This window comes from Miniopterus schreibersii (assembly GCF_964146895.1).
Source record: "Miniopterus schreibersii genome assembly, chromosome: 5".
Classification (NCBI taxonomy): Eukaryota; Metazoa; Chordata; class Mammalia; order Chiroptera; family Miniopteridae; genus Miniopterus; species Miniopterus schreibersii.
This window is the reverse complement of record NC_138106.1, coordinates 39,266,921-39,282,263: the sequence shown is the minus strand read 5'-3', so window position 1 is coordinate 39,282,263 and position 15,343 is coordinate 39,266,921. Positions and strand designations below refer to the sequence as shown.

Genomic DNA, 15,343 nt, shown 5'->3' with positions numbered 1-15,343 from the left:
CAGTTTTTTAATTATAAAGAAAAACTGTTAAAAGTTATGAGAATCTCCATGAAGAACTAAAACAATCAAAAAAATAAAAATATAGTCATGATTCATTTCACTTAAGTTAAAAAAGGGGGTGGGGGCTTAATTAAAACAAAGCAACAAAGCAACATGACCACAGCGGAACCTACGCCATTCACATCACATGTTTATATTTTGTTCCCTTTCTCTCCTGGATGCAGCCTGTAATCTACTAGGAGATTTTTTACAAGAAAGCACTAATGACCGTCAGCAAATCAGTGTTAGTGTCCATGAAAATTCCAGCATTAAATAGGCAAAATGATGGAAAAAGAGAGCAGGTAATGGGGTTGGGTGGGGCAAGAGCTTGAAGTTCTTTCAGGGTGGTGCTTGGCAATGTTATTTCCAGCCCAGAATGGAACTAAGCTTAAATTCTGATAGAAGGAAAGACAGGACTCTTATCCAACTCTTTTGGGTCAGGTCCTCCTACATACACGCTAATATGTAGCCCTCCTTCCCTCATCTCCAGGCAGACTTATGGGCTCCGTCTTCTACTCTCACGTAGGCTCAGGCAGAACGAACACAGTGCTGATGATCTGCACTGATATCCCTGCCTCTCTTCTGTTCTTCCCAGGACCTCACAAGCCCCGTGAGGGCAGAGCCTCTACATCTAGATGTCCCTTACACCCAGCACAATGGCAGGCATGGAAAGTGTTCTCAGGAAATGTTTAATGTTTAGAGTGGAACAGTGCATGACAGTTCCGCTAAGTCATCCTTTGCTTTTTGCTTTTACCTAGCCAGTAAGAGGGAGAGTCGACATTCAAATCAATTCTGGCTTTGGAACCCACCTTCTTAACCACTACTGATGGAACAGTTCCCACAGCATTTGACCTCAATGTGCTTAGGTTCATTATGTAAGACTTTCAATAGCCTTTACTCTGCCATTACAAGTCTTCTCCACAATATGGAGTTTTCTCAAAAAATTAAAAAACACTCTACTTTATGACTCAGTAATTCCACTTCTGGGTATATATCTGAAAAAAATATATGCATCCCTATGTTCACTGCAGTGTTATTCACAATAGCCCAAATATGGAAGCAACCCAAGTGTCCATCAATAACAAGTGGCTAAAGAAAATAAGTGCTAATAATATAATTGTATATATAATATATATGTAATGCAATATTACTTGGCCATAAAAAAGTATGAAATCTTACCATATGCAACAACATGGATAAACATAGAAGGTATTGTGCTAAAGTGAAGTAAGTCAGACAGCGAAATACAAATACCATATGATTTCACTTACACATGGGACCTAAAGAACAAAATAAACAAACAAAACAGAAATAGACTCACAGGTAAAAAATAACAAACTGGGGGTTGCCAGATGGGAGAGGGATTGTGGGATAGGTGAAAAGGTGAAAGGATTAAGTACAAATTGAGAGTTATGAAATAGTCACAGGGATGTAAAGTACGGCATAGGGAATATAGTTAATAATATTGCAATAACTATGTATGGTGCCAGGTAGTTATTAGAATTACAGGGGGGGTCACTTTGTAAATTATATAATTATCTAATTACTATGATATACACCTGAAACTAATATAAAATAATATTAAATGTCACTGTAATTAAAAATATAATAAAAAAAACAACAATAATAAAAGTTGTTTCCGTATTGCTCCCAACCTACTTCTCCAATCTTATTTCCCAATATTTTGTTCCTTCCTACATAGGTAATTCTCTTCAGTGGTTTTATTCCCTATATGTTAAAAATCCCCTCAACAGAAATGACATCATTTCTATAATGTTGCCCTACTTGGAAATATCTATTAGCATAATTTTAAAGACTTGACTCAAAGGCTAACTACTCCATAAACACTTTTCCATTCTTGCCTCTAGATGTCTTTCCTCCCTTTTCTGAATTCTCAAAGATCTTTGGATGAACTTTAAGCCACTTGTCACTTTCTACCTTGAGTTATGATTAAATATCATAATTCTATACACATGCCTTATTAGACTATAAGCACCTTTAAAGGTAAGATCCATGTTTGCTTGTGTCCATACATCTCTAACACTTAGAAGAGTAACTTGCATGTAATGGACATTTAGTGTTTGTTTTCCACATAGAGTAAATTTTCCTTGAATCGTCCTGGCCTCAAGTCATATTTTGTTCATTCTATCTACTTAGAAGAGAATATCCTCTATTATTTTCCATCTGGCCAAAGCTGATCTTCTCCATAAAACCTTTCTAAATATACATCCTAAACCTTTGGAGGTGCTGGATATGTTTATAACCTGGATTGTGGTATTGGCAATAGAAGTGTATACATATGTCCAAACCCACCAAATCGTATACATTAAGTATATACAGGTTTTGGGTTTTTTTTTTTGTATACCTCAACAAAGCTGAGGGAAAGAATTTTAGAAGAAAAAAAGATGTATAGGCCTGGAGCCTGGATTCTAATATAGTTCTGAAATTTATTAGCTTTGATAAGGACCAATTACTTAACATTTCTGTGCCTCAATGTCCTAATCTGGAAATAATAATAGCATTTACTTTATAGGGTTACATTTTTTCAGTAAGGATTAAACGAGTTAATTCTGATAAAGTACATAAAATAGTGCTGTCGTATCGTAAGCACTCAATAAAAGTTAATCATTATTCCACATTTTCCTCATGGTTTGTAAACATCATTTGGCAATGATTACTTACCAATTGGTGACATATGTTCTATTTTTGATAGGAACTTAAATTTAAATCCAGTTATTAATTAATTTTAAGGGCATATCTTGTTTTCTTAAAGTATGGGATAACTTTGAGTATTGGGCATATCATATTTTACATGCCAAGAACTTGGCTAAATGCTTTCTATAAATATTTCATTCAATACTCACAATAACAGTATAAGCTAGCTACTACTTCCACTAGATAAAGCAAAACAAAAACAAATATTTAGAGAGATTAAACAAGTTATTAAAGTTGTCTAAGCTAGTAAGTAGTAGAGCTAGGACCATTCTTGAAGGCAAATATAATAGTTGATTTATATCTGTTTCCCAAAGTGCTTAATATATTGTCATTAACACAATTTTCCTTATTGCTATGCATTTTTAAAAAATATATCTTTATTGATTCAGAGAGAGGAAAGGAGAAGGAGAGAGAAAGATAGAAACGTCAGTGATGAGAGAGTCGTCATTGATCAGCTGCCTCCTGCATGCTCCCGACCGGGGATCGAGCCCGCAACCCGGGCATGTGCCCTGACCGGGAATCGAACCCCGATCGCCTGGATTTTAGGTCGACGCTCAACCGCTGAGCCACGCCCAGCCGGGCGCTATGCATTTTTTTGCTATACTATTTGAAGCATATATACTTGGTATTATTACTTTTCATTTTTAATATACCTTAATACAGAGAACATATTTTTTCACTTTTAACACACTTTTTACAAAAGTTTATCTTAGACTCCAATGTAAATTCTCTCATGTCAATGATAAGAACAGAATATACTTACAGTATGTTTTAATATAAGTAGAGACTTTTTTACTGTTTTCCATGCCTTTGTGCTAATCTATATCAACTTACGTTCTTCAGCTTTGCTATATTTCTTTGGATTGATGCTGCTTCCATGTGATCTTACTAGCGCTGAAAGAAATGCTAGAGAACATTTGCTCTACCCTTTGATTTATCAAAGTGGGAAATGGAGCTCAGGCAGATGGGGAACATGGCAATATTGCTTAGTCAGCGAGAGGAAGAGAGGGACAGAACCAGAATTCTTTATTTGCACTATTATGCTCTTTTAGCTAAGCTATGCTGCCTCCTGCATACAAATAAATGCCATGATTTTCACATCCTAACACAGCCCATCGATGACATGGCTTTGGACCAGTGCTTTCAGTTCACCTTTCAATGCATATTCCCAAATAAGAAGCCAGTGGGAAGACATGCAAATAGGAAATACCTGAGGAAGTAAAAGCCCTGTGCGGTATGCAGTTTCCCACCTCTGTGTCTTTCCACCCCGATGCTCCCTAAATTTAATGTCTTTTTTCCACATGTCCTTAAAGCAGCACTAGTCAAGAGGAGGTCAATGATGGGTGTGTGACTAAGAAATGTTTATCACCCTGTGATGAGACAAGTATACAGAGCATTTAGAAAATATTATAGCAATTTAATAATTTATTCTTGTTAATCTAATAATGGTAAAACTTGGTCTTCCATTTTATATTTCTTTAAATTTCATTTTCTTAGTAACTAATTTTAATTATACTCTATAAAAATATTGATCTCCAACAGACTGGGCAGTAGTATTTCATGACAAAAAAACTTGAGGCACTGCTTTTAAGGGTCCAGGTTCAAGTGCCACCAATTCTTCTATAAAGCATTCCTGATGTTCCTGATGAATAGAGATTTTAAATTTATAACATTTGACCTAAGCAAGCCTCTCTCATGCCTCTTTTAACATTTTACCTAGATTAGCAATTATTTGTATTTTCCTTATCTCTTCTGAATAATTACAACTTCCCTGAGGATAAGTTATGTATCTATAACACCGCATAATTGGCATACAATTCATAAATTCACATTACTACCGAAATCAGCTCTAGAACCCACTCACCAAAGTATTCGTCAGCCGGTGGATTTTCCATGTCATACAGCATCTTCTTGGTCAGGTGCTCCAGCTCATCCTCAGGGCGGAATGAAGGGGGACCAGCCGCAGGCCCCTTTGGTACCGTTTGTCCACCCTGTAAATGAGAAAACACACAGTCCTTTAAATGCCATCTAGACATCAACCAAGACAATCAGGTAGTGTTTGCAGTGTAGAGAAAAAAGCACTGGATGTGGCTATCAGGAGACCTGGGTTTTAACATTGGTTTTGTCAGTTATTCAGTGTCTGATCTTGGACACAACACTTTATTCATTTGCCTAATCTACAGAAGTCATCCATCAGGCTTTAGAAACCCACGTTTACAACAGCAGGACTCTGCTTCATTCAATAATTGCTAGGAGTCACCATGCACCAGTTGTATATTTATTAAAAAGATAATAAATTGAGCCTCCTTCTTGTGGAGCTTATAGTGAAGTGAGAGAGAAAGGCACATCAATAATTAAAAATAAAGCAACTGTAGAAAGGGCACCATCAGGATACCGATACAACCTCTCACATAGCCTGAGAAGAATTCCAGAGGACAGGTGGTGACAGAGACCAGGACTTATTCAGTTAAAAGAGGTTTCTCACATTAAGGTGGCACAAGGAGCTCCTGGCACTTGTGTATTTCTGGACCATTTATAATGTTTGAGACAGAAAACGAAACACATCTACTGAATACAGGTGTCCAGAAAATGAAGGGCCTTGTGTTCCAGTCAAGGAAGTTGAGTAATGTTTCTCTTACCAGCACTGCAGCCAGCTAGATATCAAACAGGGAAAGTAAATCAGTAGCACCGACACTGGGCTGGTGTTATAATCAGTAGGTGAGCCAGAATTCTAGCAATGTAAGGGAATCAAGTGCCAGGTGAAAGAGCACTTAAGGTGACCAACCAAGAGTCCAAAGTAAGTAGAGAAAGAAGAAAGGCCAGATTACAGATGTAAACTAATCTTGTGCTGTGTAAATAAAAGGGAATTTATCATATTTTCCTTTGCTATATGATGACTTGGACCATTTCCAAAATCATACCCCAATATCTTGAATCAAAGTGTTAAAAATAGAAAGACTTATAAAAGGTTTAGAAATGACATTGATATCTACTGGGCAGAGATGAGAGTGGGGATGCTCTTCCTTTATGTTTATGCATTCTTAAAATTGTTGACCAAGAGTTTCTCTTGTCATGAATAGTTTACAAGAACTAGTTCAACAAAACTTGCATATTCATTCACCAGTTATCTTCATTGTACCAAATGAGGTCTTAGATGTGAAAACGCAGTAAAGTACAAATCCCTATACAAATGTTTCATTCTTACTACCAACATTTATTTCAACAACTGCAAGATGGATATTGATTATTTGTGTGATATCTAAGGCATAAAATGTCTTCTAAACATATGTAAAATTGTTAATTGCTACCTGTTTGGCCTTTTCTCTATAATTACCATCCATTTTTTAGGTTTTTAAAAATGTACAGAAAGTTGGAGTTCAGATGTGCAGAAGGCTGAAAATGCCAAGAATTTTTTTATGTTTGTCACTACCTTTACCCTTGGGATTTTATTTCACTGTTGGGCAATTAGGATGGGAGATTCAAAGCAGTGAATAAATTATGACATGTGACAGGACAGAGACAAAAAGGAGAGCCGCCTGCCAGGATCTGAAGAATCATTATCTCAATCTATTCATTGTGAGATAAGAAAATTGACACCCCAAAAATTTAGAGCTGGGGCTAATTATAATAAAGTTTGGGCCAGTACCCATCCTAGACTCACTCATTTATTCCGCAGACATTAAATGTTAAACTTAGGGCTTCCTCTAAAATGCAAATAATGCTTGCCCTATGGAATTGGTGTGAGAGTTAAAGGAGCTATTGAATCACTCATTCATTCATTTGCTTATTAGTTTATCCACTCATTTTTCGTGTTTGTGTCCCCCCTGCAAGCATCGGGAAAGGATACAGAGACGTATTAGACATAGTCTTTGCCTTTGAGAGGACTGCAGTCTAGTGGGGGTGAGAAACATGCACAAATGGTTAATTATAAAAAAGCACACTATATTGGCAGGACTGTATGTAGATATGAACACTGGAGGAATGATTTGCTTCTATTATTAAACTTTAAATTGTACACATGCTATCCACTTCTAGGAAAATTTTACAGAAATACTCAAACGATAACAAATTTGTATGACCAAGGCTGGTCACAGGAACTATATTTGAGAGAAGGAAGAATAACGTAATTATCCATCTACTGGTAACAGCCCACCTAAATAGACATTAACAGACACATACATGGAACATAAACAGGTTTTAAAAGAAAACATTGTAAATTGGTATGTACAATATGAAAAGATGACCTCGCATGTTATCAACTGAACAGATCCAGTCATAGAATATCTAAATGAAGCTCTCATTTTTGTAAAGGAAGTACAGTTTAATATTATCTTCAGGTCTATATAAAGACGATGGGGGGAAAGCCTGAAAGGACATTATTCAAGTGTTAAAGGGGATCATCTCTGGGGGTGGAATCCTGGCGGGTTTTCACTTTTTAAGATTCTTTCTTTATTTTACAGTATGCAACTGCACTTCTGCAGTTCATGAACTACAACTTTTTAGATGCGATGAATCAAGTGATAAAGGTATGCTGGATACTAATGAAACTCTTGAACAGGCTTCTAATTGGAATGAAGCGGGGAACTCTGAGAGGAGCCAAAGGGCAGAGGTCAGGAGCAGATTGGTGTGGGAGGAAAATCTGCAAGTGGTTTGGGGTTTAAGAGGCAAGAGTCAGTTAGGAACTGCCATGCCATACTGAGGCACTTAGGGCTCCCTGTGGGCCAGGGCTAGAGGCCTGTGTGAGACCATGGACAACTCTGAAAGTTTGATGAGCTAAACTCCCTTTTGGCAGAGAATGACACCCATAAAGATGCACATAAATTTCAATTTACAATTACAAATTGTAATTATTATTATAATTACTTACAATTTCAGGAATTTTGTAAACCACTACCACTGGGAACACATCTAAAGACCCTCAGGCAGGAGCATCCAGACATTAGAATCCGCTGTTGGGATTATACACAGGGGAGGGTGCTAATCAGACTTACAAAGTTCTTTCTGGAATGGAGGATGGATGGGAGCCCCATGAGACTGTAGTGAAATATAAGACTTCAATAATATATCTGTGGCCAGGGACAGCGAAGGGATATACTATGCGGCAGTGCCATTGTGGTTGGAGACAGAGATTTAACTACGCCACAAACTTGCTGTCCTTAGGTGCGCTTCCTAACCTTCCACAACTTCAGATTTCCTTCTGTAGAATGGGCTCGCTAATGTTACCTCACAGTCTGTGAGTTAAAGTGAAGCAGCTTGCCCCTCACGCTGTATCTGATAGAGCTTAACCACTCTCAAACCAGGATTACAAAGGGACTCTCTTTAGGCTCCCCAACCTGTCTCTGAGGGGCGGGATTACCCTAGTTCAGGTGATAGATGAAGACAAGGATGGGAAAATGACTTACATTTTGTTTTCCAGCCTTGCAATAAAGAGAGAATTTGAGCCCAAATATGGCGTCACCTGACTCCAAATTCCATGCATTTTCCTCCCAACCAAACATTGCTTCCCACAGAAAAAATTGCTAGAAAAGTATGAAAGAGTATCTCTAATATTCATGGTGCTGGCTGTTCTAATTTAAATCAACAGCTATCAAAGAGAAAACCTGATAATTCTTGCTTCCTGGCTTAGGGTGGGCCCTCAGGGAATAGACATATTTTATCATTGTTTGAGCCTAGTGTCTGCTTCCCTTTTACCCTAAATAAAGGCAGCAAGAATGTTAAGTCTGTCCTCTGTAAATCTAAGCAATTCAGATTTTACCCTTAGCACTTACATTTCAAGTAGAGCTCTAATTTCAGAGTACTTACCTTGTCAGTACTTCACAGATTATAAGAAAATTATATCATTAATTTATTCGTCAAAAACACCTTCCTAGCCCGGCCAGCATGGCTCAGGGCTTGAGCATTGACCTATGATCCCGGAGATCCCGGTTCTATTACCGATCAAGGGCACATGCCCAGGTTTCAGGCTCAATCCCCAGTATGGGGCCTGCAGGAGGCAGCCGATCAATGACTCTTGCTCGCATTAATGATGTTTCTGTCTCTCTCTCTCCCTCTTCCTTCCTCTTTCTGAAATCAATAAAAATATATTTTAAAAAACAAACAAACAAAAAACCTCCTTACTATTTGCTTGTCACACTGTTTCTGAAATAATACATTTGGAAAGACCGAGAGATCATCTCTTCTAATGTTTCTGAAAGTTATTTGGCTATAGAACTACCCCTCTCCCCAAATGCATAGTACTTAACATCCATGGAATATGTATGGGTGAAAACACGGATTCCTCAGTTTCTAGTTGACTCTCACATGGAAGATGATCTAGCCCAGGGCCTTCTTCGGGATTCAAGTCCCATAAGTAGTATAAAATTTTTGTCACTGGGGTGAAGAGACCCCCTTCCTTTTCATCTCTCTCTCTCAGTAGTGCTTAGGACTCAACATGTCCTAAAAAAATTAATAACTGTGTCGAATTCACTTTTAATAAGTAGCTACTAGCATCGCATCTGGGTAATAGAACATACGTAAAACTTTGTGTGGTAGGGAGTAGGAAGGAGATGGGTTGCGTTATTTTGTTTTTTAGTTTTTTCAAAAATAGAAGGTGAGTAGTATCAGTAGTCTATTCATTGTGGAATAATAATAATTCCTCGTACTTGTACGCCCCTTTTCAAGGTGCCTGCTTTCATTCACATACATGATCTGTGGTCCTATTTTATGGATGAAAGAACTGAGGCTCAGAGAATGTAAGTGAGCAACCCTAGGAAGTACCATCCTTGAAAGCCAGCGAGCCCTGACTGAAACCAGGTGTGCAGAGTTGAGCATTTTTCTGCTATGCTGCAATGCCTCCCAGGGTTCCCACTGTCATCCTCTCTAGGCCCTTCTAGTTCTATTATTCTGTAATAACTTGGATTTTTATATACTGAGTTGATTATCTAAGCAAAGATATTTTCAGAGTGGAAGTTTACTGTTAAATAGGGAAACAATAGCACTTCAAAACAAATATAAACAAAGCCTCTAGCCTTTTCTAAGAAACAGAAATTCTTCTAAGTATCAATATTAATCACTATTATGTGTGTTCTTTGAAATACTTAAAGGTGAAATACATCACAGGGCCCACAGTTAAGTTACTGAGAAATAGATTTCAGAGGACTCCTTTAAAATTCTTTTAACATACCTTTTCTAAAAAATTGCCAAGTGCCAAGCACTATCATTATAAAGTCAAATTATTCAGGATTCCTGTCTCTGACAACTCACAGTTTAAGAAGAAAGAGACAAAAAAAAAAAAAAAGAGACTTGAAAATAGGTAATTACAATAAAGTGCAAGCACTAAAACATGGGTATGAATTCAGTGTTCTGAGATGGGAAAAAGCTGCCAGAAAGCAGAAGCCCTCTTAGTTTGATCTTGAAGGATAAATTGGATTTCACCAGATGTTAGGAAGAAAGGAGGGAAAGGAGGAAATAAGAAAGGGAGGGAAGAAGGGGTGGGGGTAGAGAGAGAGAGGGAGGAAAGGAAAGAAAAAGAAAAAAATAGACAAAACATAACGACATTCCAAGAAAAGCATGTATAAAAGAACATGTATAATAGCAGAAATGATAGGAAAGTAGAGGAGGAACAGAGGAATGGGCTATGTTCAATGTCAAGACTTTGTTCTTTGTTTTAGGCAATAGAGAATCATTAAGAGATTCAAAAATGGGGACTGACTTTATTAAAGCCAGGCTTCCAAAATATGCATATCAGCAAACATCTCATATACCAAGGCCAATGATGCCTTAAAAAAGGCTACCAGACATCATGCTATTTCTGAGTAATTTAGTGGCTAATGTGCTTAAAAAGGACTGTGATATTTACTAAGTGAGGCAGAGACGGCTAACTGTTCACAGAAATCTGTTGCTTCTTCTTTCTGAGCACACAGCTAGGCTACATTAGAGGCAGCCATACGAGGTGCAACAAGGAAGGCGCTCACCCCAGGGAGGACAGCCGTCCACTGACCAGGATGGCCCGCCTAACTGTGAATTACAGAAGGGAGACCGGGCAGAAATATGCTCAAAGGTTAATGGTGGAAAGTGATGGCACAGTGCTTTAGATACTATTAAATTTTTATATATATATATTTTTCCTTCTTCTATAATGAAGATTTTATGGGAAAATGTTCATGTATCTGCAACTGGTTCTTTCCTGCCGTGGTTCTTCTCTTGCTAGGGGCCCAGCGGATTATTATTCCAGGGAAGGCTTAATATGAACACTGCAGCCAAATCTGGACCTAGGTCCCTGGTAAAAGTAACAGGTGAGACTGTGCAAAAATGAGGACTGTTTGTGAACAAAACACATATGGGCCGAATCTTCTGTGAACAAGAAAACTGCCAGATTAAGAATAGCACAAATAACAATATTAGTCATATTTACATAACACTTCATGGTGTTCTTACCTAGGAACTCACACAAGTACAGAGACCCGTGTATCTCTCTAATCTTAGCTCTGCCTTAATGGCCCATAATTCTGATCTGTTCCTTGAGCCTTAGGATCTTTATATGTAAAGTGATGTTTCCAAAGATTCCTTTGATTCTACTCCATCATAGTTTTGTGTCTATAACATGCAGAGCACATATCATTATAGATTTTTATAGTGAAATCACAGATATTCATATTATGGACACTTTATAGTCTATAAAAAGTCACACTGAGTAAGTGGAAACCTCATTATTACAGAGATTTCCATTTATAAGAGGATTCGAATCACTTGTCAGCATCCCACGAAACAATCTAGAACTTCATTCAGCATTCTGAATCTGAGTAAGCAGCGGGCAGGTCACAGGGTTTCTGCAGCCTACTGAACTTTCACTGCATGCGGGCATGAGATGAAGAACATGCAAAGCCGAGCACCCTCTCCTGCGGCCACGCTCCCCCTGGGCGGGGGAAGAATTGCCCGGCCCCACCTAGAGAAAGGGCGCAGGGTGGGCAGCCAGCAGGACCGCGCAAGCAGGGGACCCCCGGGAGCGCACCCACTGCCTCGAATCTTTGTTATCAACAATGTAACTATCTTGATATATGTGGTAAGGACCCACCTTAGAAAATGGCTCCCCAATAGCTCGTGTTACCCTGATATTGACCTCAGCGTGGGTCATTTTTCTCCGGTGAGTCCTTACCTGCTGTTGATCTCATTACATAGCGCTAGACAACTTGAACTTACTGCAAATCTGAACCTCGCCAGAAAAGCACAGCCCAGGCAGATAAAATCCCGCAAAAAGGCGGCCAAGATATTCAGAAACATTACATGATAATGAATACTCTATCACTCCGAGCACCAGAGCTGCTCATTTTTCTTGTCCATTTGTAATGATGTACAAGAGATTCCTCTCTCGGAGGGAAAATAACTTCAATTATGTGCTCTTGAAAAAAAGAAACATGGAAATTATCTTCTTTCAAAAGGTAGAATTAGCCCCATTTTGGAGCTGAAAGCCTGCCAGAAAAGTGTATTTCTGATATTTTCATTCCCCCCACCCCCTATTTAACTGTGTCAAGTTTGCAGTTTGCAATTTCCGGAGGCTGCTTCTACTTTCTGACTCTCACTGAATTATCCTCCTCTCACCCAATGCCTCACTGTCTAATGGAAGGGCACCTCTTTAGCCCAAGGGCAGAAAGCTTGCTGGACACCTTCTCTGCTTCATGTTAACAGCAGGGGGACACAGAGAAGGAAGGGACAAGGTGAACGGTCTATAAACCATTAGAAGCCCTTAAAGGAACATTCTCCACAGCTTCATGGGAGGAGAAAAGCATGCTCTTAGTTCTCTTAATCATGAGTTCCATTTTCTTGGAGAATAAATAGTAAGTGCCCAAGGAAGACCCAGACATTTTGACTTGAAGAATTTGATTCTAGCTTTAAAATCTATCCCAATGTGTCTCAGCTTCCAAAAGCTTGATTTTCTTGCTATCTCTTTTTTGTATTCCCTTTCTCGTGCTAGGCAGTGGTGCCTCTAAATCACCATTCCTAAGCCAAATTTGGAACCACAGCCAACAAGTGATGATTCTGAATTACGGCATGGTAAAATTACTGGATGTTACCCCAGCCAAGGGAAAGCGCTGGGTGTCCAGTAAGGGGCCTGCGGTGTGTGCATACCAGGGTGTTATGATGCTGTAGGCTGAGCTGAGAGAGAGCCGGCCTCTCTCCACGCCCACCACTCTCAGTTTCCGTGTGTCAAGGCAGCCTCAAGAGTGCTTGGGCTTGGAACATGCTTGTTTGCTAGGCCTGAGGTCCAGGGAGCCAAAGTTCTCATTCCACTGCTCCTTCCCCCTTTAGTCCCTAGGCAGACCCTCCTTAAAGGAGAAAGCAAATTACCTCTGAGGGATGATCAGATTTCTCTCAACTGCTCCCTTTCCACCTTACGTTGTCCCTAACACGAGACTATAAGAAGCTATTTCCACAATACTGTAGCTAAAATCTACATGCACCCCCTCCCCACTAATTAGGCTTCATGCATGTTAGACATAAATGATTTGATATCACCAAGGCAAGACAATTACAAGACATAATTTCCATTGGTAGGTTTTACCTCAACAAGACTCAAGACATAAAAGTTTAATGAATGGAAAAAATTATTGTTCAAGGCTGTGTTTCCAAATTAAACCAGGTCTTGGTCTTTGCTGTGCCTCACCAGTGTTTAGCAGTGACTTTCTCTGAGATGTTCCATATTTATTTGGTTGCCTGGAGAGGACCAATTACGTCAACATTGGGAAGAAAGGTTTTATCACAAGGCACCGCTTCCTATGCATTGTCCCATAGAATTATCCACAACCAGAAGCTCCACTTTCTTTAAAATTTTTAAAAAAATAATATATCTTTTATTGATTTCAGAGAGAAGGGGGGAGAGAGAGAGAGAGAGAGAGAGGGAGAGAAACTTCAATGATGAGAGCATCATCATTGATCAGCTGCCTCCTGCACGCCTCCGACCGGGGATCGAGCCCTGCAATCTGGGCCTGTGCCCTGACCGGGAATCGAACCTTGATCTGGATCCTAGGTCGACAGTCAACCGCTGAGTCATGCCTGGCCGGGCAGAAGCTCCACTTTTGATAAAGCTGTATCAAGCAGACATCATAGTGTTTCTCTTACCAGGGCTCCAGCTTAACTGTGGCTCTAATTCACTGTGTTCAAAATGGGGTTTTACCAATTCTTTATTGCTAGATACTTGTTCACCTTTTCAAAAAAAATTCAATTACAGTTGACAGTCAACATTATTTTATTTTAGCTTCAGGTGCATGGCTATTGAGATTATCTCACAATCCTTGCCATTATCATATTAAAAGGAGGATATTAAAATAGTACATCTGGGAAGATGATTTGACTTTGGGTGGTGGGCCCACAATGCAACACATAAATCGTGTATCATAGAAATGTACACTTGAAACCTATTTGATCCCATTAAGCACCGTTACCCCAATAAATTTAATTTAAAAAGTATCTGATAATTACAAATGTATAAAAATATACAGGATGGGGCAAATGTAGGTTTGCTGTTGTGAGTATGTGAAACACAGTTTATACTTGTATTACTATTTTTTAATTACCGTACTGTTTTCCATACAAATGACTGTAGACCTACTTATGCCCTGCCCTGTACCGGCAAGAGTGCCAGTGTGTGTGTCTACATAGGTATAAAAAACAGATACTAGATCAGCCGGGCCTGGCTCAGCAGTTGAGCTTCGACCTGGGATCCAGGCGATTGGGGTTCGACTCCCGGTCAGGACACATGCCCGGGTTGCGGGCTCGATCAATGACTCTCTCATCATTGATGTTTCTATCTCTCTCTCTCCCTCTCCGTTCCTCTCTCTGAAATCAATAAAGATATATTTTAAAAACAACAACAAAAACCAAACAGATACTAGAAGAAAATATATGAAAAAATAACAGCTCATGTGGACTAATGGGATTATGAGTAATTTATATTTTTTCTTTATAACTTTTAAATTATTTAAATAAAATATAGTAAAATATAAATAACCCTTAGAAAATAATAAATATGCATTATAAAACATGGGTTTTCAGTCTTTTCTTTGGTATTTTCAAGTATGAAGCCAGGAGAAAATGGAGAACCTAACATGAGGACAATTTGTTGGAAAAAAAAAAGTCCCCTAGATTTTCGGTCTGATATGCACAGAAACACTTTCCTGCTATATGAGCTGTTTCTCTCTAGTGGGCTTGGCAGATGCCTGAACGTGACACCAGACACTGAAATAACATGCAAATCTGTTTTCGGTTTTAATATGCAAATACGCTGCTTGGCACATCACTTTCCATGGCTGAGGTAAATTTCTGTTTTTGAGTCTTTCGTGGGAAATGCACACCAGCAAACAAATGGTTAACTCCCGCTGTTTCACCTGACACAAGGCAGTTTTCATTTGAGTCAGAAAGGTGCTTGCTCAGAGATCCAAGTCACTTCAGATGCAGAGGAAGGGATGTTTTTTGTTCAATAGCAACGCCACCTGTGGCAAACAAGTCCTCCCTCTGACAGCGCACTGATCACACTGGGTTTCTGGGCCTTGGAGGGAAGGCAGGCAAAGTGTCCCAGTGAGAATAACAGAGAAAATGTTTTTTGCTTGGCCTGTGA

At 39.0% G+C, this 15,343-nt stretch overlaps 1 protein-coding gene across 4 annotated transcripts in view; it reads right to left on the bottom strand.

The window, feature by feature from the left end:
* The window catches only part of LPP (LIM domain containing preferred translocation partner in lipoma), a 617,231-nt gene that overhangs the window by 151,697 nt on the left and 450,191 nt on the right, over positions 1-15,343 (bottom strand). For all 4 annotated transcript variants that reach the window (XM_081138106.1, XM_081138104.1, XM_081138105.1 and 1 more), the window contains one exon: positions 4,619-4,745. In XM_081138106.1, coding sequence (XP_080994232.1) covers positions 4,619-4,745 — 127 coding nt within the window. The remainder of the gene's footprint in view (positions 1-4,618; positions 4,746-15,343) is intronic.